General features: G+C 41.5%; 1 protein-coding gene across 1 annotated transcript in view; it reads right to left on the reverse strand.

Annotated features, from left to right (window-relative positions):
- FER1L6 (fer-1 like family member 6) overlaps positions 1-24503 on the reverse strand; it is a 124496-nt gene that overhangs the window by 15007 nt on the left and 84986 nt on the right. The window contains exons 27-37 of the mRNA XM_036829851.1: positions 23806-23928; positions 22533-22572; positions 21223-21335; positions 20071-20202; positions 18528-18653; positions 14687-14814; positions 10316-10486; positions 7147-7307; positions 4404-4546; positions 2065-2153; positions 1503-1601 (exon numbers count right to left, since the gene is read on the reverse strand). Coding sequence (XP_036685746.1) covers positions 1503-1601; positions 2065-2153; positions 4404-4546; positions 7147-7307; positions 10316-10486; positions 14687-14814; positions 18528-18653; positions 20071-20202; positions 21223-21335; positions 22533-22572; positions 23806-23928 — 1325 coding nt within the window. The remainder of the gene's footprint in view (positions 1-1502; positions 1602-2064; positions 2154-4403; positions 4547-7146; positions 7308-10315; positions 10487-14686; positions 14815-18527; positions 18654-20070; positions 20203-21222; positions 21336-22532; positions 22573-23805; positions 23929-24503) is intronic.

Consider the following 24503-nt stretch of genomic DNA (forward strand, 5'->3'; position numbering starts at 1 on the left):
CCCCTAGTACTTTATCCACAGCTAATTAATTCTTGAGAAAAAAGGTACTTTTAATTCAAACTAATTGATAATGCCAAACCATTTGCTTTCTGAAAGCAGACATCCCTCCCTCCACCCCAACCCACCCTGGGGCAGGGGAGGGTAAAGACCCTTCTATTCCCAGAGGGGTGGTACCACTCGGGGTATGGGCACAATTATTTAGCTAAAGATGGTGCTCGGTCAACCAATATATGTGTGGTATCTCTTATGAGGCAAGGAGTGAGCTAGATGCTAGGGGAGTGATAGGGAGCAAACAGAGATGGTTCTTGCCTTCATGGAGCTACAGTCATGGAGGGAAGGGGATGGAGGGAGATGGGTAGGATGGCAAAAGTCACCAGTGAGGGGTGTGCAAAGGCCCTATGGAAGAAGAGGTGAGGACACATTCTAAAAAGGGAAAGAAGCTCAGTGTGACTAGAGAGCGGAAGGCAAGGGGGAGTACTGATCCAGTGAGATGAGTCTGGAGACACAGGCAAAGTCTAGTCATGGGTGATATTTTAGGACATATGAGGGATTTGGATCTTTGTCCAGAGAAAATAGGATGTCATTAAAGGGTTTTAAGTACAGGACTGATGTGCTCAGATTGTGTTTTGAAAAGATAACTCATGTTTCAACAATAGAGAACAGATTATTGGAGGCAAGGCTGAATAGGGAGAGACCAATTCAGATAGTATTGGTATTTCAGTGACCCCAGCAGGAAATGATGGAGGAAAAGAGGATGATGGTGATGTGGTGAGATGAAGAGAATGGACAGTGCTGACAGCTGTTTTGGGAGTAAAATGAACAAGACTTAATAGTGTACTAGAAATGGGAGCGTCAATGAGGAAGGGGGTTTCTTGTTGGGGGAAGACAAAGAGATACCAAAATAAGGCTGAGATGAATTTACTGTTTCTGAGATGAGTTTTATCTGAGGGTACACGTTTAAGTCACATTGTTTCTGATTCTCTACCACTTCATCTCCCTCCCTGATTAGGGGCGAAAAGGAAACCTCCAAAGACATTTGCGTTATAGCCAAGATGTAAGAGAGAGATACAAAATATTTAGTTTCCTGAGTCCTAGGTTGGTAAAACTAGCAAACGGGAAGGTATAAAGTTTAGCTTTTGTATTAGGCTTATAATCTTCTTAACACTTCATCTTTCATCAATAGCACTACAGCTCTCTACTTCCTTCTGGTGTAAAGGTATTTTGAATGTCATTCAAAAAGTTTAGGCATCCAATATTTAACTGAAAGAGACGTTTATATAAGATTTCCTCACAAAAATATTTCATGGGATAATCATTCTTAGCGAAATGACCAAATAAGGCAAATATTTGACAAAGAAAGTGACCTTATCTAACAAGGTGAGTAAGATGGACTCCTTTTGTGAGACGAGCATAGAATATCTTCCATGAGGCATAGTTCGGTTAGGGGTTAAAGAGGTGAAGAGGAGAAGGAAAGGGGGTATGGAGTTTGCTGATGATCTTACCCTTTAACATAAATATCACTTGATTTTTGTCCTGTGAAGATATTCTCATCCTCTAAAAGGACATCTTCCGTGTTCCAGATGGTTACTCTCAATTCATACCTGGGATAAGGGAAGGCAGACTTAGGTTGAAGACCTTGGAAGCTGAGTCAATTGGTGTCTATGTGATTCTGGTACTGCTTTGAGTCTATAAGCTTCCTCAACTTTACCAAGTTCAAAAATATCAAGACTTAAGGTCTTCGTTCCATCAAAACCAAGTGTCCCAGCTGGAATCACCAAGAACATGAATTTCTCTGAGCAGATCCTCCTTCCATTAACCGACATTTTTTCAGAATGCTGAAACTCAAGGGCTCCTACCATAGAACAGGGGCCACGATTTCAATCCCCACCACTACTATTATCACCATCACTCACCCCCTGCTGTACTTGGCCAGGTGGAAAGTGAGGCATGATTATCAGGTGTCAGTTGATTAATGTGATGTGTCAGACACCAGATCAAATGACATGATCTTTTAGTCTGAGACCTTGGTCTCTTTCCTTGAAGGTGGGGCTGCAGGTTACTTACCCTTTGGGTTTCCTTGGCGAAATGTCAACAGGAGGTCCAGGCTGAGGCATATCTTTGGGAAACATGTCCACCCACATCTGCAGGCGGCCCTTGTTAAGAAGACATCCTTTAGATTTTATTCTTTTTTTGGGGGGGGGCGTTATCACATAGACACTGACCATTCACGGTTTTAACAGATCCCTTTACTAGTAATGGATATTAGGTACATATAATATAATATACTGTAATGTAATATAATAAGGATATTATCCATATTATATTCAGAATATTTGTTGACAAAAACATAACTTATATTTTTATTAAAAATTAGAACATATATCAAGAGGAGTGTACATGAAGAGAAGGGGAAGGGTAAGCAAAACCTTATTGTGCACCTACTATGTGGTAGATGCAGTGCTATGCACTTTAGAAGCATTGTCTCATTAATTCTTCCAATATTCCCACTAGGTAGGTGTTATTATTCCTACTTGGCAGATGAGAAAATGTCTTGCCCATGTTTACACGGACAACATGTAGCAGAGCCTGGATTCACCCCTTGTCTGCTGACTCTAGAGACCCTGCTCTTCTTACCAACCCCTAAGGATTACAAAGATAATACTATCTGTCAGAAGAATCATGCTTCATTGCTTCCAATGTACCTTAACATCCATTATCCCCATCAGTGCTCACCCCCAGCTATGTTTCTGTGCTACACATAAAAAAACTAAGGTTCAGAGAAGTCAAAGAAATTATCTGAAGTCCCGTGGCTAATTAGTGGCAGAATAGGGCCTTCCATCCATTGCTTTGGACTCCATACATCAAAATGTACCCTGTTGCAAGGGATGTGAGAGCCCAGGTGGGGAGAAGGTCCAGTGGATTCCATGTTCAGCTCTGTTGTATGCATGCTAATTGCTCCGTCAGCTCAGGCAAGAAGGTGAGTGATCAACAAGGGCTGGGATGGTCAGGGGAGATTCTATATGAAGTAAGTGGGGCTTCCAACAGAGTAGGAAGGATTTGTAGGATTTGGGTGAACGAGGGGCTTTGGCTAGGAAAAAAAAAAGAGGATTTCCAGGGGAAGGGGCAATGTAAGCAAAGAGTTAGCATTCGGGAAGAGAAGAACCAATTCAATGGAGGATTATATTCCGAGGTCTCTAAAGAGACATTAACATTCACCGTTAACCAAGAAGCTACATCTGACAGGCAAAATGAAGGATACCAGTAACCAAAAGATTTCAAACATCTGGTAGTAAATCTTAGGAAATAGTCATAAGCTTCTACATCTGATAAAAGTTTATCCTTTCAAGCCACGCCCTCATGCATGCTATCACTAGGATTATACCCCAGCATTGCTGGGATAGCAGTGTGGGAGTTCCTGCCCCATTATAGTCAAGCCCATGTGCTTTGCCCAGACTACACAGCGAGTGAGTCCAGAGCTGGGACAGAACTAGGGACTCACACTGCCTGGGTTAAATCCCACCTCTACTTATTACCAGCTGAGTAACTTTGAGCAAGTTACTTAAACTCTCTGAACCTCAATTTCTTCATCTTAAAAGTAAGGATTATAATAATTTCATCATGAGGCTGTATTAAGAAATAAGCGTGAGGTGACACACACACCCATTTGTCTAGGAAAACCATGGTATGTGCCCCTTGTATCAGCTTAATTATTAATAGTGCCTTCTTTCACTCTCAAAATGGCCATAATTTGGATAAATAAATCTATGGCCATCCTAATTAGGTGAGATCATTTCTGTAAAGGGCCTAGAACATAAAAGCCTCTTAATAAAGTCATCTTCTCTTCCCTTCTAACTCAGAAGCCAGATCTCTAGTTATCTTTCCACACAGCTTGTTTTGCCAGTTCTTCAAGGTAAGCCTCCAACTATTGCTTCTTTGGGAAAACTAGTGGGCTGTGTGGTTACTGACAGATTTTTGGACAAGGTCTTGGGCACATCAGATGAGTTTTGAAGTTTCTCAAATGTCAGGATTCTTCAGAAAGAACTTGATAACTCAAATCATAAAAGGGAAAGAGCATTAAATCTTCCTCTGATTTTAGGGCAGAGTTTCTCAATCTCAACATTCGTTTGGGGCTGAATAATTCTTTGTTGTGGAGGGCTGCCCAGTACAGAATAGGACGTCTAGCAGCATCTCTGTCCCTTCCCACTAGAGGCCAATATCACCCCCACCCACGTGAGACAACCAAAAATATTTGAGACATTGCTAAACGTCCGGGGCAGGAGGGGCAAAATTGTCCCTGGTTGAGAACCATTATTATACGGCACACAAGATTAACTTGTAGGGAAAAAGTCATTCTCTTCGGGGATGAACACTCTTATTGGGACCAGAACTGTCTTGGCCACTACCTGCTCCATTCCTGGCTTATCCCTGTGGTACAGTGGCCGAGTTTCTATGTGCTCAGGAACCAGCCTACACCCAACCTCCGGGATATCCTCCCAAGAGTGTAAAATGCTGAGGGCCAAGTGCTCGTACGACTCCACCGTCTCATCTGCATGGAAGAGAGAAAAATAAAGAGACTTGTCAGATGTGTTCCTGTAAGCGGATAGTCATGGGCTGTCAGATACGTTTTCAAACACTCCCTTAAAGGTTCATTTAAATATACCAAGGAACAGGGAGAGAGATAAGACAGTGAAAGAGAAAAAGGACAACGAGAGAATGGAAAGAGGTAGGAGTAGAGTGGTGGGAAGGGGAAAGAGATTGCAAGTGAAGAGAGCCAACCTATCTACAAAACAGAAACAGACTCACAGACCTAGAGGTCAGACTTGTGGTTGCCAAGGGGGAGGGGGGAGGGAGAGGGAGGGACTAGGAGTATGGGGCTGGTAGATGCAGACTATTACATATAGAATGGATAAACAACAAGGTCCTACTGTATAGCACAGGGAACTATAGCCAATCTCCTGGGACAAACCATAATGGAAAAGAATACTTAAAAAAAAAAGAATGTATATATGTGTATAACTGAGTCACTTTGCTGTACAGCAGAGATTTGTACATCATTGTAAATCAACGATACTTCAGTTAAAAAAAAATTAATTAAAAGAAAGTTAAGAGGGCTTCCCTGGTGGCGCAGTGGTTGAGAATCTGCCTGCCAATGCAGGGGACACGGGTTCGAGCCCTGGTCTGGGAAGATCCCACATGCCGCGGAGCAACTAGGCCCGTGAGCCACAGCTACTGAGCCTACGCATCTGGAGCCTGTGCTCCCAACAAGAGAGGCCACAATAGTGAGAGGCCCGCGCACCGCGATGAAGAGTGGCCCCCACTTGCCGCAACTAGAGAAAGCCCTCGCACAGAAACGAAGACCCAACACAGCCAAAAATTAAAATAATTAATTAATTAATTAATTTTTTTAAAAAAAAGGTTGATGTTAAGATCATGATTAAAAAAAAAAAAAAAAAGTTAAGAGAGCGGGAAATGAGATGGGTTGACCAAAAGATCTAGAGCGCAGTCAGAGTCTTGGAGTACAAGACTCCCTTCACCCCTTGAATCAGACTCCTTCAGAGTCTATGAATCACAAACTTGGCTTCAAGGGACTAGAGAGGGTATGTTTCCTGGAGACATAAAACTGTTTGCTAACACCATAGTGGGAGAGGGCCTGGAGAACCAGTGTGGCCCTAAGCAATGTGGTGAAACAGGCACAATATGTGCTCATCGATGTCTTTTGACTTTTCTCATTACTGCTTGGGATCTCCCGCCTACCAACACTTACTCCAGAAAAGATTCTCTGATCTATGGTTTTACCAAAAAAGGTAATTCATGACAAAAACTACCAGTAGAAATAATACTCGCAAAATAAGGCAAAAATTGTTGAAAGAATAAAATCTTCTTGAACAAAGTTTAGAATGGCCAGATTCGACATAGGAAAGTTGAACCAGGTTTAACCAAAAAAAGGCTACCAAAAAAATCTCCCAACAGCAGTCATTACAATCAGTAAAAGTCAATAGGGATGAACAAGTAATCAATGAATTAAATCTTTGTCAAAAAGTTTAATCAGTCAAGAACTGATCTTAATGAATATAATTTCAGATTTTTGGTGGGCAAGTAAATTGTTTAATCATGAAATGTAGAATACTGACCAAGGGACTGAAGTAGCTTTATAGAGTATATTACGAAAAAGTATTTTTCTCATAGAAATTCATCAGTATCATTAATACACTAAATGTCAATAATTCTGCATGCATGAACCTCTAAGAAGTTCTTGGGGCCAAAACAACAGGGTAAAAAGAAATCTTGGCATTGAAGTGGTGGGATCAACATAGTGTCAAAACACCCTGTAGTGTGTACTTAATTGGGCTTTTTGCATCAGGAGCACTGCACCATATATAGGTAATTTTTAAGCATCAAATGGACAGGTGTGACAGTACAGAAATTGTTCTATATCCTTAAAGTAAAGGTGGCTTTTTTTTCTTATCCTAAATTTATGAAAGGTTCTCTGGGGTCTTCCTGGTATGTCCTATGTTGCTCATATGGAAAAATCTGTTTCTTGGTGTTGAAACAGGAGATTTGTTGGTATAACACTTATGGGGGTAATTTGAGTTGTGTCCAATTATTTATTTTATGTAATATGAATTTTAAGGTATTGTCTATCTTCTGACACAACAATTCTACTTATATGATATATACTGTAGACACATCAGAAATATGCAAAAGTATGCATAAGGATGTTCGTGGTAGCATTAAGTGTCACTACAAAAATGGACACAATGGAAATAAATGTCACAGCCATAAAATAGAATATTATCAAGGATTGTTTCAAAGAACAGAGAATTGTCATAATCTATTGGAAATAGAAAAGGCAGAGTACAAAACTATAGATATGGTACATTTAAAATTATGTAAAAATGTGCCATATTGCACACACACTGTGCAAAATTTATATTTCTGTAAAGAAATATACCAAAACGCACCACGGTTATCTCTGAATTTGGGGATTAAGAGTGATTTTCATCGTCCTCCTTACTTTTCCATATTTTCTACTGTGAACATGCATTAATTGTACAGTAAATGAGCATTATCTTCAGTCACCAATACCACTGAAAGCAGGCTTTTCAAAAGAAGAGCCATGTCAGCGGGATACGTTGGGGGAGTTACCTGTGTCCTCCTCGGTGAAGACTGTTTTTCCAGAAAAGACCTGGTTTCCTATCTGTATTTTCCCAGGGCAAAAGTAGGGGCCATCCAGCTTGTTGTCTTTGCAGAGCTTGGTGAGGATTTCGGTGGGCTTGGACGTGTCTCTCCAGGCATTGTATCCTTCTCTGAAAAGTGGAGGAGGGACAGAGGGTGAGGTCCAGCCTCCCCGGGAGCCACATCTGAGGTCCCGGTAAAAAGGACCACCTAAGTATGATCTGTGTTAATCCTTCATATTTAACTTGACCTTCTACATGCTTGGGGCTAGTGTTTTCGTTTTATCTTCTCTCTTTTCTGGTCAATACCTCTGCATATGTATGCTTGTACAAAAGGCAGAACTTCTGAGTAGCTTGACATAAACATTCTTTCCAGGTAGTTTTGGATATTTTTTTTAAAGAAATGCATCCTTTAAAAAAAAATCTGAAGTGAAATTCACATAACAAAATTGACCATTATAAAGTTGACCAATTTGGTGGCATTTAGTACTTTCACAACGTTGTGCAACCACCACCTCTATCTAGTTCCAAAAAATTGTCATCACCCCGAAAGAAAACCCTCTACCCATTAAGCAATTACTCCTCATTCCCCCTACCCAACGCAGCCTCTGGCAGTCACCAATCTGCTTTCTGTCTCTGTGGATTTCTTTGCAGGTAGTTTTTGTTTAGTTTGTTCTGTCCCTAGCAGAATAGCTATTTGGCTGCTACTTATTCTAAGAAGAAAGCCTAGCTCATCCTTCCAATTTCTCTGCTTCTTTCCTCCCTTCTCCTCCTCCGCCAAAATCATATTGTAGACTCATGTCACAGGCAGGAAGTCTTGATGTGCCATTTCTCTAATCAGTTATTTCCTAGTGGTGAGTTTCTAAATCTTTTCAACCCCTTCTTCCCTTAAAAACTAGCTGTTTGGTTAAAAATTATTAACTTGCAATGAGATGCTCCCTAGGAACCATGACCAAGATAAGCTTGGATTTCTCTGCTCCCTAGGATGCGGGATTCATCAGAATTTAATTTGTTTAAGCACTGAAATAAACCAAAACATAGCTATAAAGCAGTTTTCCTACACTGGGCCAGAGATATAAGGATCCTGAAAAGATTCCATGCCACCCCCAGAGCCATACATAGGCCTCCCCAGAAATAAGTGCTCTTGTTTATTTTTAAAACTTCAGAGAACAACTTCCCTGACTAAATTATTCTGGTCCCTGCTAGTTCCACTGTCAGGAAATTCTCCTGAACAAAAGATCCACTATGTTTGCTTGAGGCTTCGTTTACCGACTTCAGAGTGAGCACAGCTAATCATTCCCTGAATGGTACCCTCTCAGGTACTTGAGAATGATGTAAATACATCAGGAGGCTTATAAATTCACTACAGTCCCAAAACTGAACCAGCCTTCTAGGCTCAGAGAAGAACAGGCCAGCAGTAGAGACTTGTCTGAAAAATCATGCCATGGAGGAAATAGATGCTCAGACTGTGTTAATGAGAGTGTAAATTGGTCCAACCCTTCTGGAGAGCCATTTGGACATATATATTAAAAGTCTTTAAAGTGTGCATTCCTTTTAATGGAATAAATCCATATCTATGGATGAACACTGAATGAATTATCAGAAAGGTTTGTAATGGCTTTTGTATGGGAATGTGCATGGCAGCAATATTTCTAATGGAATAAGAAAGAAAAATATAAATGTCCTGAAATTCAGGAAGGGAAATTGGTTATATCATTTTATCGTAAATTTATATAATGGAACACCACTATTAAAATAATGACTTTGAAGAATATTTAATGACATCATAAAATGCTTATATGGGTATAAGTGCAACAAGAAGCTTACAAAATTGCATGGATAGTATGAGTCCAACTTTGGGGGAAATAGCATAGAAAAAAATACTAAAAGGAAATACATACAAATTTTTTAATGTAAATTTTATCTCTGGATAAAATAATTTGAGCATCATTTTGTACTTTCCGTATGTCCTAACTTTTCTACAAGGAATATATATTACTTTATATTCAGAAGAAATATTTCTAAAATTATACCATGGAAATCTAATGGATGTTTTTACATTTTCCTAGCTGATATTTGTAAGAGTTTTTTTTAAGATATTAAATATATCATACTTTAAAAAATAAAGCTGGTCTCTGTTGCTCTATGTCTCATTTTTAATTGAATATTAAGGGAATGTAGTATTTCGATCGTAACTCAGCCAGTATCTTTATTTAGAGGCCTGCTGCTATTTTTGTCTTATGAAATTTTTGTCACCGAGAAAGGCAGGATTACATTTTCTCCTTCCAGACTGAGTTGGTATAGTGTATTCTTGGTTATTAAAATGCTCATAGCTTTGGGACTTTGAAATGGTAAATATTCATGGTGTGTGAAAAAGCATGATACATAACTGTATGATCTTAATTACATAAAAATGGACGCTTGTAGATAGTCAAGCGTAGATAGTCATGTAGATACAAAAACAAGACCTAGAAGGACACATCAAACGGTAAACTGCTTGTGACTATGGATGACTTTGTTTTTTGCTTCTTGTGCTTTTTGGTTTCCTATTATGCACATGTTAGCTTTTAAGAAATAAATGTTATTTTAAAAGCCTTAATAAAAGTAAAAATAAAAAAATAAAGCTGATAATTTATATTTTAAAATTAATCAGAATTCAAAAATCTTTGTAAAGAATGAGAGTTGGACCCACTTTTCCCACATGTGTAAGATGGGGATAACACCTTAATGGGTTTTGAGAGAATTGAATGAGATACTCCATGTAAAGTGCGTGGTATATTGTAAGCACTCATGAGTGTTTGTTGTAATTAACTAGGATATTGGCAGTTGTATTATATTAATCATTCTTCTAGCATCATTCCCCACTGGGAACTCTGTCCACCTGGCCCAGCTGATCGAATGAACAAACACAATTCAGCTCTTGACTCTTGAAGAACCTGTCCTGGGTTCTCAATCAGTTTTGCTTCCCCAGCCCCAAGTACCCTCAAGTGCAGTGAGCAGTTTCCCCAGACCAGCCCTGCTGACATGGAGCACATCTGAGACATTAAATCTGGGCCTTGGCTGGCCTTCCCAGCGCATGGGCTGCAGCCTCAGAATACCAACAGCGTTCCATGGGAGTCTCCATGGGAGGAATAACTTACATCTCATATTGATTCTGCAAGCCACAGATGGCTCGGTGTTTGCTGTAGAAGCGGTTCTCCAGGTCAATCCTCGTCTCACCAATGAGGTAATCCATTCCGATCATGTCATGGTCGTAGATCAGCACAGAGAGCAAGGACTCCTTTGGGAATGTGGCCTGGATCTCAAATGACCTGCCATCCAAGCAGAGGTTTTAGGAATCAGCAGCATTTGGTGATACAGAGAACTTTTCCCTGTTTCGCTTTTAGCCCACCTACAGTCCATATGAACTCACTAAACACTCAGCAATCCAGTTACTACTTAATGGATGTTTATGTGGTTTAATTTTTCATTGAGATGCAACCAATTTCCTACTCTTTTGTCAGTTTTCCAGTAGCCAATCATCTCCTCTTTTGTGGGCCATGCCTTGCAGTCTTCAACTAGGGTGACAGCAAGAGGGAGAGGAAAGTCTTAGATTTTGGTCTCAAACAGGACTGATTTCTAATCTGGATTTTGAATCAGCCACTTCCCGGTTGTAATACACTGAGAAAGTTATTTCATCCCTCTCAGCCTCTTTATGTGTAAATGGGGATCAATATGTCTTCTTTATAATATAGCAGAGTGGTTAAATGTGATAGTGTTTGTATAAACACAGATTTAACTTCCAGGCATTCAACCTGGTACCCAATAATTTACCATTCCCTTTCCCCTCCATTGTTGCTTCATCAGGGAATACCAGCTGGGTTTATTTGAAATGAAAATCCTATAGACAATGGAAAATCATTAGAACATAGACTTGCAGGACTGGAACGCTGTCTCTACAAGATTATTCTGAGCCCCTTGAGAACAGAGACCTGCCCTCTTCATCTCTGCGTTACTGGAGGCTGCACTTCACCTGCAGAGAGTAGATGCAACAAATGTTTCCTTGAACTGTAAGGGATCTCAGAAATCACCATACCCAATCGCTTCATTTTACAGATAAGGAAACTGAAATCCAGAGAACACAAGGGACTTGCCCAGGATCATAAATCAGGTCAAACTGGGATAAGTACCAGTTTCCTAACTCCTGGTACCGTTCTCTTTCCACAATCTCACCCCAATGCAGTGTTGAAAAGAATAGCAATGCTGTCAGATTTCCCGTGACAATGCATTATCCGTGCTACTGAGCGTTAGAGAAGATAATTAAGAATTAAATTGGGAGTGAAAGGCTGCATTTTAGGGAAATGTGTTCTTGAAAACAAAATCAAGGATACACCAGGGTTTCTCCAGTTGTTCCTGTCTCTGTCTGCCCTGGGACAAGGTGGGGAGGCTGGTCTGGGAACAAGGGACAGAGAGGATGCAGAGAGGAGGGGAGAACAGAGGACCCATTATTTCCCTGCCTGTCCTCAGGCCTGTCTGGGCTGCTGCCGTCACGGTCAGGTCCACTTACCCTGACTCTCACTCTCCAGGTTGGTAGGGACAGCAATCACAGCACAGCCTGGAGCCAATTAGCCCTCCCCAGAGAGAAAAAAGCAGAGTTGCGGGGCTTCCCTGGTGGCGCAGTGGTTGAGAGTCTGCCTGCCAATGCAGGGGACACGGGTTCGAGCCCTGGTCTGGGAAGATCCCACATGCCGCGGAGCAACTGGGCCCGTGAGCCACAACTGCTGAGCCTGCGCGTCTAGGAGCCTTTGCTCCGCAACAAGAGAGGCCGCGATAGTGAGAGGCCCGCGCACCGTGATAAAGAGTGCCCCCCACTTGCCGCAACTAGAGAAAGCCCTGGCACAGAAACGAAGACCCAACACAGCCATAAATTAATTAATTAATTAATTAATTAATTAATTAAAAAAAAAAAAAGCAGAGATGCTGGACAGCTCCAGTGCCTGTAACTGACTGATGCTGGCAGCTCTAGCAGGCCAGGGATACAGCTATGCAAAAAAGAAATTCGTTTCTTCCACTTGAAGACATAGTATTGCCTCTCTGGGGCTCTAAGATTTGGATTTGAAACTGTAACTGATATTCTAGAGGCATCTCGCAAGTAAGCCCCCAGCCACCTCTGAGCTTGGCCATCACCAAGCTGCTGCCACCAAGGAAGGATTTATTAAGTGCTTAACTGCCCCTGGCAACCATGACAGAGGACAGAGGGCTCAACTGTTCTGGTCCATCTCCCAGAGTTGTGTGCTATGTGCTCACAGGTTCACCTCTCCTGAATTTTCATTAGCGCTGTCCTTAGAAAAACTACCAAAACCAGCTCACCATGATTGGACTTCCAGTCATTCGGGGATAAACTAGGCTTATACCAACGTGTGTGTGTCAGGGAGATAGGATCTCTAGAAACAGCATTGGTGTGAGAAAAGAGAATGCATCCTGAAATGGGTGAAAACTGAGCCTTGTAGAAACTTTCAGTACCGAAAGCTTCAGAGCAAAGATGTCTCACTGTTTCTTTGCCCATTCATTCATTCTTTTATTGATTCACTTGTTCATTTGACATTTATGAGACATCCATTATGTGCCAGGCACTGTGGTTATTAAGAAAATGAGGAACGGCCAACTCTTCAGACATGTAGCCCTTCAGGGTGATGGGGTCTCATGAAATCCCACTGAAAACTGACTGAAGGGTTGTTTGTCAATCTGTTTGTTCATTTGTTCATTCTACAAATATTTAAAGAGCATCTGCTCTGTGCCACACCCTGTCCTAGGTGCTGGGGATGCAGCATTGAACAGACTAGACCAAGTCCCTGCATGAATGGAGCTTACATTCTAGAGGGGAGATGGGAGACAGCCATAAACACATAAACACACCAATTCATGTCACAGCTTATGAAGAAAAGTAAAGCAGACCCAGGGCCAGGGCATCAGGGGTGGAGCCTGTGACATCCTCTTATGGGGAGGTCTCAAAGAGGAGTTCCCCAGACCCCAGGTCGGGGATGAGAGCCCTCCACTCTCCCTGCTGGAACACAGATTGAGCCAACAATGTCTGTCCCTGAGTAACAATTAAATATACATCCAACAAAGCATCCACACCTGGAGGGCTTCTGGAAGAGGCTCTGAAATGCCAGAGGCAGGAGGGACTATTCCATCATCCTCTTCTTTTGTTTACCACAGCCATAAACGGAGGTTATAAAACCAGTGTAATTCATGGCACTGTGGTGAGAGCAGCTCATAAAGCGTGACCGCAAAGCACTTGACAAAATGAACTGCTGGTTATGTAAACAGCAGGTAATGATAAAGGTCATCTCCGGATCAGGGAAGCAAGGGTAAGTTTCCCCAGCATGTCTTTTTAATCATTCTCTTTCATCTGAACAGGCAAGATTGTTTATTGCCTTATTTCCTTGGGAGCAATAAAATGTAAGAGGCTGGTGCTGATCAAATGTCAGAGGGTCCAAAGCGATCACAAATGTGTAAATGAATTTAAATGAGCTGGATAAAGATCTCATCCCATGCTCCTTGTTACTCCGGAAAAAAAGAAATTAAATACACTTAAGATGTGTGCATTGCTAAAATGATTTTCAAGGGGAGCGGAAGGAAGCTAATGAGTTTTGAGTATCTACTATGCACTTTCATAGACAACGTGCCAGATGCTTGTCATATTTAATCTTCTAAAGGCGTCTGAGAGTCAAGTATCACTGTTATTGCTTTACAGATGAGAAAAACTAGGACCAGAGAGGTTAAGCCATCTGCATAAAGTTACTCAGCCTGTATGTGGCAGAGTGAAACCCAGGTCTGCTTGACTCCAGAGTTATTGGCAGTCAAGAGCACAAACCCAAGCAGGGAACATAAATGTGTGACATACCCTTTTAGAAGATAAATGGGGTGGTAGGGTTGCTGTGAACTGGAGAATGCCTGGTTCACCTAAACATACACAAGTGCAATGCATTGTAAACACTTTGCAGGAAAACAAAACACAGGCGGTGGGTGCAGTTCCACTTTTTGACTGCAGGGGTCACCTCAAATGAACTGCAAGATGATATGATGGAAAAATCTCTTTGGTAGAAGACAAAAGACCAAACATCTGGCCCCTTCTCTTCTACTTATGAGCTGTGTGAACTTGAACAAGTTTCTAAACCTCTCTGGGCCTTGGTTATCTTTTTGGAAAAAGGAACTCTCTCCAAGGCAGGAGGCTGAATCTGATGACTGTTCAAGTGGTGTCTTAAATTTGAGATCTGGGAAAATCCTTATTGGAAAACCATGGGCATGAAGACCATGCAGAACCAAGCTGCTGAAGGGACCAAGGAAAGAATTCAGCCCTTCTCCATGAAGAGAAGCTTGATTGGCTGTTATCCCGGGCAGGAGTCGGCATTTAATCTCCTGCACTCTTTACTCAGACCCATACACGTATCCACACCAAACACCCTACAGAAGCACCACAGGAACAAATGCAGAGAGGACAATGCAATGAGACCCAGATGGCCACTGACCTTCCAAATACTGGGTTCAGTTGTTTAGGGATGTATTTGTCCCGGTCTTTGATTTCAGTTTTGCCAAGCTTGACCACAATGTAGGGATCCGATTTGCCATCTGGATCAGCTGGGCTAAGATTAAATGCCTGGAGAAGAGAAAAAAATCCCTTTGGTCCAGTGGTTCTCAACACTGGCTGGCACCGGGATCACCTGGGAGTTTTAAAAAATACTGATGCCTGAGGTCTATTCCCAGATATTCTGATTAAATTGGCCCTGGACTTGGGGATCTTTAGAAGCTCCCTAGATGATTCTAGTGTGCAGCTAAAGTTAAGAACCACTGTTTTAGCCTCTCTACTCTGCTGTTAAAAGAAAAGTTATCAGCTTTGCCCAAGTTCTACTTTCTCTGGAGTTGTCTCCCCAGTGGAAAGCAGCCCTTGGCACAGAGTAATGAGGAATCTGCTGGACCAGGAAGCAGAAGGCATGAATTTGAGTTCCAGTTTTAGGTAGTCATGTGATCTTGGGCAAAACATGTCATCTCTCTGAGATTAATATGTAAAATTATGGGGTAGACCTAAAGCCTCCCCCCAGAAGTAGTGGAATCTGAATCCATGACCCCGTCAGTCTTGCATTTAGCCTTGGTCAGCTGAGTGACGATCTGTTTCCGTCAGGGAGGACCAGGGTAGGGAGCTGGTGAGGAAGGACACGGAGAAGATGGAGAAACTGCAGAGATGAGAGCTGGATAAGAAACAGTCTCATTTTTAGGACTCTGTCCTACAGACAGAAGGGTATAAGCACACAAAGCTATATTTTCAAGGTTGTTCATTAGAACGTTGTTTAATAGCTAAAAATTGTGAACAACCTATATGTCAATTACTTAGGGAGAAACTCCATCCAAAATTGTCCCTCCCCTGCTGGCCCCATGGTCTAGTGGTCAAGATCCTGGTTTCCATACAAAATTGTCCCTTCCCCATTTACCCTCGTCATCACATTGCCCAATTTTTTTTTTTTTTACTGAAATATAGTTGATTACATCCCCCAATTTTAATTCTTTATTTAGCAGTTATCTCTGACATTCATCTTGCTTATTTATCTGTCTGTTGTTTATTTTCATACCCTCCTAATGCCCACACCACCCCCAATTAATTATAATCTCCATGAGAGCAAGGGTACTGTCTGTCTTGTTCATTACATTAACTCCAGGACTTAGGACAGGGTCTTCCCAATATTTGTTGAATGAATGAATAAAGGATACTACATTAATTCAAGAAAACACTAGGTGGCTACTAATAGGAATGAGAAAGACCTATATGTTCTGATCTAGAAAAATGTCCAAGGTACATTACTAAGTAAAGAAAGAAAATAGAAGATCAACATGTAATACATGAAGCTGGACTCCGTTAAATAAATACCTGGATGTAGTTGTAGACAGGTGTAAATAGATAGAGATGTGTTTGCATAAGACGAGTATATATACATAAGAAGGGTAAGTTTCTGGGGATGGAATTGCAGAGGTGGGGGGATTTGATTTCTTTCTCCATGCAAAATTTAAGTAGTATTACTTTCTACTTCTTTGGTGTTTTATTAAATTAAGAGATTTTTAAATTAACTTATTATTTAGTTAATTAAATCTTAGTGTAAGAGAGCAAACCACACATAATCACCATTACTAGAAATGTCGATGAAAAACATTGTCCATAATTTATACTACTCCCTATAACCCAGGGCTGCTACCCTCTGACTCTTCATTTGTTCAAGACCTGCCGGTCCTCAAGTTCCAGCCCCAGTTCTCCTTCCTCCACACTGTTTCCTGAGCAGGAACCTGATCTGCATTCTTGGTCTTTGTCTAGAGGGTACCTGTATATAAATATCTATATCTATACCTATATCTATATATAGATATAGGTATAGATATAGATATATACATACACATATACATATAAAAGTGTGCTGTAGATATTTGCTAAATGAATAAATAGTCATAATCCTTCTCCAATCTTTGTAGTCCAAAAAATTTCTCCTTCTCCTTCCTACTATTCAGACTCTTATTTCTGGGTTCCCCAAAATATGTCCTGTAGAACCTGAGTTCCACAGTGTTTCCTGTAGGGAGGAAAAGTAGGTGTGGGCAGTAAGTTTTGAAAATGCTGTTAAAGATTCAACAGTTAAATAGGTTTCTTTGCTTCTGGAATTCTCAGAGCCTTGAATATGCTAATGAGCTTTGTGAATCTCAGGTGTTGGAGAAGGGAAATGAATTACTATATGCATCATTTCTAGAATTTATTTGAATACATGGTCTATTTCCAGAGGAATCCATATTAATTATCTCTCCCAAGACATGAGTGATTTCCTGAACAAAATTTTGAAAAGATTAGTCTAAACTATCCTGTGGGTGGGTATTTAATATAGACTATTGACATTGCCAATAACGTTTTACAAGTTATTGTACTGTCTGTCTTGTTCATTACATTAACTCCAGGACTTAGGACAGGGTCTTCCCAATATTTGTTGAATGAATGAATAAAGGATACTACAAGTATCCTTTATTGGATACTTGTAGTATCCTATATTGAATCCTTTATCCCTTATTGGATAACTTTACAAGTTACTTCTCATCTTTCCAACTAGACTGTGACTTCTTAGAGGGCAGGCACTGTGTTTTTTTCCGTCACGATATCCTTAGTGATTAGAACATGCCTGGCACATGGTGGTCATGGCCATGATGACCTTGCTGCTAATAACAAAGGAAACATGAGAACTGCATGATGGAAAGGGGATGTTTAGTTGTCCCCTGGTGTTAAAGAATAATTCATCTTTGTTTTATGTTTCATTTCAGTTTCTAAAAAAGATTTTAGGCAATTTAAGCAAAGAGTTAATATAAAATAAGATGACTACAATCAAGTAAGGTTATGAAAATCAACTCCAAGGTCAGGAGATGAAAACAAATACATGAACCATAAACGTCTAGCACACAGTTGCTTTGATTGAGCACCAAATTTGGCCCCAAGCTTCCTGGCAATCAGGTCAAAAGTTTCACAATTAGAGTTTAGTGCTCTCATTATCAGAAAGGAGGAAGCCTAGGGCAGATAATATTGTTCTTGGAAATACACTGGAAATGAAATTTCTGACTGCAGCAGAACAGAGGCATAGCCCCGGAGGCGGGGGAGGATTGCACAGCGGCAGCTGCCCTGCTCTGCCCTGGTTCTTCCCTCTGTCTTGCCTGTGAGCTTCCTGCTTCAGTGCTACTTGGTTTCCTGCCCAGCTAGCAGGCAACCACAGAGAGCAAATAAAGCTACACAGAGCAGTCCTCTCAGACTGGGATATATTTTCGCTCAGTGAAAAGCCAGCAAAGGTCCATGTTACCAACCAAACTTCATACCCTCTGTTATGGACCGAATTGTGTTTTCTCAAAATTCCTATGTCAAAGCCCTAACCCCTAATGTGACTATATTTGGAGACGGGGCCTTTAGGGAGCTAATTAAGGTTAAATGAGGTCATAAGGGTGGTGTCCTAATCCGATAGAACTGGTGGCCTTACAAGAAGAGAAAGAGACAGCAGATCTCCTCTTCTCTCTCTCTCTCTCTCTCTCTCTCTCTCTCACACACACACACACACACACACACACACACACACACACACACACAGGAAAGGCCATTTGAGGACACAGCAAGAAGGTGGCCATCTATAAGCCAAGAAAAAAGGTCTCACCAGAAACCAACTCTGATGGTACCTTGATTATGGACTTTCAGCCTCCAGAACTGGAGAAAATGAGTATCTGTTGTTTATGTCACCCAGTCTATGGTATTTTGTTATGGCAGCTCTAGGAGATTAAAACAACCCCTCAGAGTAAACAAGGATGCCTCACCGCAACAATGTACACCCTGATCAGGACTTTGATGGGGTGGTTGGATGGAATCCCTTGCTGGATTCTCAGCTGCTTGCTGTCCTTGATGCTGGAATCCTCGGGGCTTTTGTAGATGCAGAAGGAGCCCTGGAACCACAAAGCACTACCCATTGAAACAAGATAGTCATATGCCCCGCTGAAAACCAACCATGTAGAGGAATAAATTATTGATACACGCAACAACTTGGATGGATCTCAAGGAAGTTATATAAGTGAAAAGAGCCAATCTCAAAAGTCTCATACTGGAGGATTCCATTTATATAACTTTCTTGCAACTACAAAATTATAAAGGTAGAGGATAAGTCAGTGATTGCCAGAGGATAGAGATGGTCACAAGCAGGGCATAATTATAAAGGGGTAGCATGATGGAGATCTTTGTGGTGATGGAATAGCTCTGTATCTTGTTTGTGGTAGTGGTTATGCAAAGCTACATATGTGATAAAAATTACATAAAACTATATACACACTCTATCAATGTGGATATACTGGTTTTGGTATTTACATAAGATGTAAACAATGGAGGAAACTGGGTGAAGGGTCCACTAGACCTCTGTCTACCATCTTTGCAACTTTCTGTGAATCTTAACTATTCAAAATAAAGAGGGTTTTTTAAAATTAAAAAAAAACAACAAAATGTCTAGGGCATAGCGCTGGGAAAAGGAGCACAGCCTGGGACCCAACAGGACCTGGGGTGGTGCTACTCTTGTCCCCTGGATGTCCTCAGGCCATTCACATAACCCTCCTGCATCTGTGCTTCTTCATGGTACATCAGTGAATCAGTGTTGGTAGAGTACCACCCTCCTCACGGGGCTGTTACGTGAGAAACGAATAGGGGCATCAGATGGAATCCTGAGTGCCTTTTACATGCAGGGTTCTGAGCTAGTGTTTTCTCCCATTATCTCATTCAATCTTGGCTTCAGTATTTCTATTTTCAGATGCTGCAACCGAGGCTCAGGGAGGTCAAGTACTGCTCCAGATCACAAGCTAGTTAGGATTTAAATCCTAAATGAGGATTTAAACCCAGACTGGCAAGCTGCAATGCCCATGCGATTTCCAACACATGACCTTCATATAAAGGGCCCAGGCATGCAGTAGGTTCAGAGTAAGTGTCAGCTACTGCTTTGTGGTGCTGACACCGTAAGTTGGCCAGATGAAGGGTTTGTGTTGTTTGATTAATTTAATCATTCAGCTGATAGGCTTGTGTAAATCATATGTTTGGTAGGTCAGGGGGTGGGAAAAGCAGAGTAAAATTAAGTGATCCCTTTAGGCAATGACTCTGGCTCCTCATATTACACAGACTGAGCTCCAATCCACTTTACTGGCCACAAATCAAATACCTTGAAAGACTGGGGCTAGGTCTTGTGGGGTTCTAGAGAGGGAGGGGCCTGCATAGAGATTAAGGATTTTCCTTACAGACGTCGCACACCACAGACCAACAGAATTGAGTCATATCCGACGTTTATGGACAGGAGAGCCAGATAAAAGGGTTAACCTTGGAACATGCCTTAAACTTTCCTATGACTCTGTCTCTGTCAAGGCCATGGTCATCTTCCGTAGACTTGCCTCTGAGCAGCTCAAAGGTTTTCACCCAGTCTTCAAAATTGTTGAATTCACTCTCCAGATCCCCATCATATATCTTTAGGAAAAAAGGAGAAGAGTGTGCTCAGAGGAAGGAAAGCCCAGGATCGATTTAATGAAAACTGCCAAGAGTCTCCAAAACCAGCCTTCGTATATGCCCCTTAGAAAAATCTAAGAGGCACTATTTATCTTCAGCAAAATAAGGAATATGATTGACTTGGCATTCCTAGAACTAAGTACCACTCTGAAATTTATAAAACGTTTTTGATAAACTTTGAAATTCCAAGAAGTATAGCTAAACCAACAATATTTTAAATATAATATATAAGTATAAATGTGACAAAGCTTTTTATAGCTAATTGATGTCATTGATTGTTGGATACAGACTACAATATTTTGAGGACATTCAAATTAAAAAATATTCACTGAACATTTCATTCTTAACACATATAAAGTGATGGAATATTTGTTTTTATTATAATGCATGTAGACATGAATTTTCCAAGCAGAAAATTACATATATATTTTAGAAATGGAAAATTGAATTGAGTTTTTGATTGAGTAATATAATTAAATCACTTATTCAAATTTCCCATCAAAATTACTTATCTAAATTCATTATCTAGGTACATAATTTTCATAATGCCAATTTTCATATCCATCAATATGCCTCTAGCTAATTGCCTCTGGCTAATGTTAGGACTGGTCTGATGAAGCTGACTTTTGTAAGAGTTAAAACTCCTGCTATTTCGAGTCTGTACATATCTGCATGATGATGTCAAGCCCCAAGAGGTGAACCCAGGGGAACTCACACACTGTAAATTACATTGTTGCATCCAGGCTAACCAAGTTAAGTTATGCCCCTTCTCGATAGGAGGATGTAGAAAATGGAAAAATAGCAAGCTCCACCATCTTCGCTTGCATGCTTGTTAGTTTGTTACTCTGCATCAATGATTATAACAAAGACAAAGTAAGTTATTCAGACAAAGGTATTCTGGAGTTGACTGAAGCACTAAAAGAACGCCCACCTTCTGAGTTTCCCACCCTAACCGTGGCCAAGATGGCTGTGTCCACACACCTGCAAGACAGCCAGGTTGGGGATTTCTTTTTCTTTGAGTTTCTTCTTGAGTATTTTGTCTTTCTTCTTCTTCGGGCCATCTATGTTTACCACTACCTCGTCTGGTTTTGCCTCTGTGGATATTTAGTGAAAATGGTTAGACTTATGCTGTTGAGATGAGAAGAAACAAAGTCAAGCTCCCTCTTTCCCTTTGCTCTGGCATGTGTCATGACCCTTCTTTTAAGAAAGAAATAGTAACATTTCACTGTAGGATTTCTGCACATAGCCCTGCAGGCTGTGCACTGAAGGAGCAGAGGAGATACCACTTACGTAGCAGTGCAATGTCAGTGGATGCCCTGGGGCTGGCAATGTGTTGGCCTTCCCCGCCATATGCAAGAATTCATTAAACTAGGCACGGAGAGGGTAAGTAATTTGCCCAGTCACCCAGCTAGCAAAGAACAGACCCAGGATGGGGTGACACGAAAGCTTTAGATACATTCCCTCTCAGATCTGTTTAGGAACTTGAGAATCATCTAGTTCAACAACCTCAGGCTCAAATATGCTAAGGGTCTAACACAATGTCACAAATGTACTTAGATTATTCAGTAATTTTTTTAGGAGCAGATGCTGGAGAAAAATCACTCAAGCTCCACTATTTTCTAGCTGTATAAACCTGGGCAAGTTACTCAACCTCTTTGTACTTCTGTTTTACTATCTGCAAATCAAGATACTATTGCTTATGTCATGGGGTTGGTCTTAGAATTAAATATGCTAATAGGAGTGGCCTGAGGAACTGAGCTTGGCTCTGGTTTTCTTACTTTTTGTGCCACCTGAAACAGCACTTGGTGTTACTGTTGTTTTCAGGCCAAGACTTACCGTTGGCTTACATCAAGTTTGTGGTCATTTCAAATCCCAGGGCTCTTCATTTGAGCTTCTGCCAAACCAGATCTACCCAAACCTTGTCAACTGAGTTTTGGAAGCTAAATCCAGGTCACCTGTATTAAAGTTTATCATGCTGGTTTTGGCCTGCCATCCCAGCTTGCTCCTATTTTTACTCTGCTGTTTCTGCATTAAGACTGTCAACGTAGGGACTTGAGCCAAAGGGTCGATTTCAGCACTCAACTGAACTCAGGAGACCTGGGATCTGGTCTCCATCCAGCTCAGATCAGCTATGTGGCCTCTTTAAAGTGTTGTCATCTTCCTGGGATTATTTCCTCACTAGGGAAACGAGGGCTTTGGGCTCCAGTGTTGCTCCCATGGCTCCCATTTTATCCTTTTCTCACTCACATGGCCTTAATGCATGTTCCAGTGTCCCCAGAGCAGCCACTTACCTGTGTTGCCTTTTTGCTCCTTGGAATTGCTCTCCTTTTCCTTTGAGAAAAAAGGGAGACGAGATGATGGACACTGTCTTGTCTCATTTATTAACCCTGACTGCTAACAGTTCTAATTCAATTATCTCAGCCCTCTGCATTTTAAAAGAATATGCAAACAGTCCTCAGTAGCCCCCAGATGAAGCCTCACTGTAAAGACCTAGGACTTAAGTGCAGGGAGATGCCCTGCCCTAGAGAAGAGGTGCCCACACCTCCAAAGCCAGTGCCACCAAACTGTAGACGTCCTCGTCCTCTATGTGCAGCCTCCTCTCAGCCGCTGGGAAAGCAACCCCTCTCCCCACCGTTCTTCCACATCCCTGGAGCATCACCTCAATCTGCAACTATGAGTTTTATGGGCTGGTATGTTGGGTTGTTGGGTTTGTCCTGGGACTGGGGAGGTTAGCAGAGAAAGAGGAAAGGGCTGAACACTCACCAGAAGTGGTAGTGTCCATTGTAGTAAAATGAGGGTGTTTGGAAGCAGGGATTAACATTTAGTTTGTTTATTTAACTATATGTCAATATTCATGGATAGTCCTAGATGAAGAAATTATGTTCTTTCCAAATAAAGAATCAGAAGAGTTCCTATTCAATAAAATATGATGATAACATTTGAATAACTTTCCTTTCCATTTTTACTCAAGGATGAGAAGTCTTACCAGATTCAGCCACTGAGCTTTTGCCTGAGTCTCCGGACCCACTCCCCACTGGTTCTCTGGCTTTATAACTCAATCCCTTTCTTATTCCATGTGCATGAGGCCCTGCTGATGATTCCCATTTGCTAAGGCCAAGACCTCTGTCTTTACTTTGATAATTTCCCATATGAACTTAGAAATCTGCTGGAGACCTGGAGCCCTTTGACCTGGAATCTCCAGGTGAACCTGAAGCCCCCTTCGCTGATGCCCACCTGTCCAGAGCCCCATTTCTCTTGGCTAGACCTCCCTGAGGTGGGCAGATTCCTTGGATGCCATGAGAGACTCACATCCTGCCAGCGTTTACAGCAGAGCCTGTGTCCTAGGGCCAGCTCCAGCCAGACAGTAAGGATTTGGCAGTTCTGGACCCTTGGTCCTTTCAGGCTTTGTACCCTTCAGCAGTTAACAGAACCACACCCAAGTAGGGCCTACATATAGCAGAATTTAAAAGAGGGGACAAGGCAGGATTTGGGGTTGGGGAGGGTGGTAAATGGTGCTGTGTTCTTATCGAAGCCCTTGACTGTCACAGCCAGGAGAGAATCTACCTTCTGTGCTTTCTTCAGGGAGGCATAATATTTCGACCACCAGTCAATGACGTTTTCAGCAGATTCGTCCGCTATGGTCCTCTTTCTCCTTTTAGTAGACCTCTGAGAAGGTTTCCTGGCATCCTGGCAAGGGATGAAGGATGGATTGTTAAGTGTCAAGGATCTGCATGCTGGTGGCTAAGTGGTTTACTAAGGAAGAGGACATGTAGGTACCCTCGGGGAAGTGGATGGAGGTGTCAGCAGGTCTTGTGATTGCAGCTCTCTGTCCCTCTTAAATAAATAAAAGTTTAATAATCTGTCATCCATTAATGAGTTTATCTGACACTTATCAAGCAGATATGAGACTTTGTGGTTGACATTGGGGATGTAAGGGGTAGACATCATCCCTACTTTTGGGAAGCTTCGAATTCAGTGGAGGAGACAAGCCGGCTACATGATACAATGTGATATAGTAGAAAGGGAATTAGCTTCTAAACATAATATAAACAAAAATAGAAATTTTATGATTCTCAGTTTCCTCAACTAGGAACAATACTACCTGCTCAGTTCACTGTCATGAGGATTAAGTGACATAAGGTAGACAGTCCCCCTTTAGCATCACTTCTGATTTGAACAGGTGCAAATAAATGACACCTACAACATAAGTGATGGGCGGATAGGAGAAGCAGTGTGACGCATATGTGGCAGAGGGGAAGCAT

Source organism: Balaenoptera musculus, chromosome 17 (genome assembly GCF_009873245.2).
Source record: "Balaenoptera musculus isolate JJ_BM4_2016_0621 chromosome 17, mBalMus1.pri.v3, whole genome shotgun sequence".
NCBI classification, from domain to species: domain Eukaryota; kingdom Metazoa; phylum Chordata; class Mammalia; order Artiodactyla; family Balaenopteridae; genus Balaenoptera; species Balaenoptera musculus.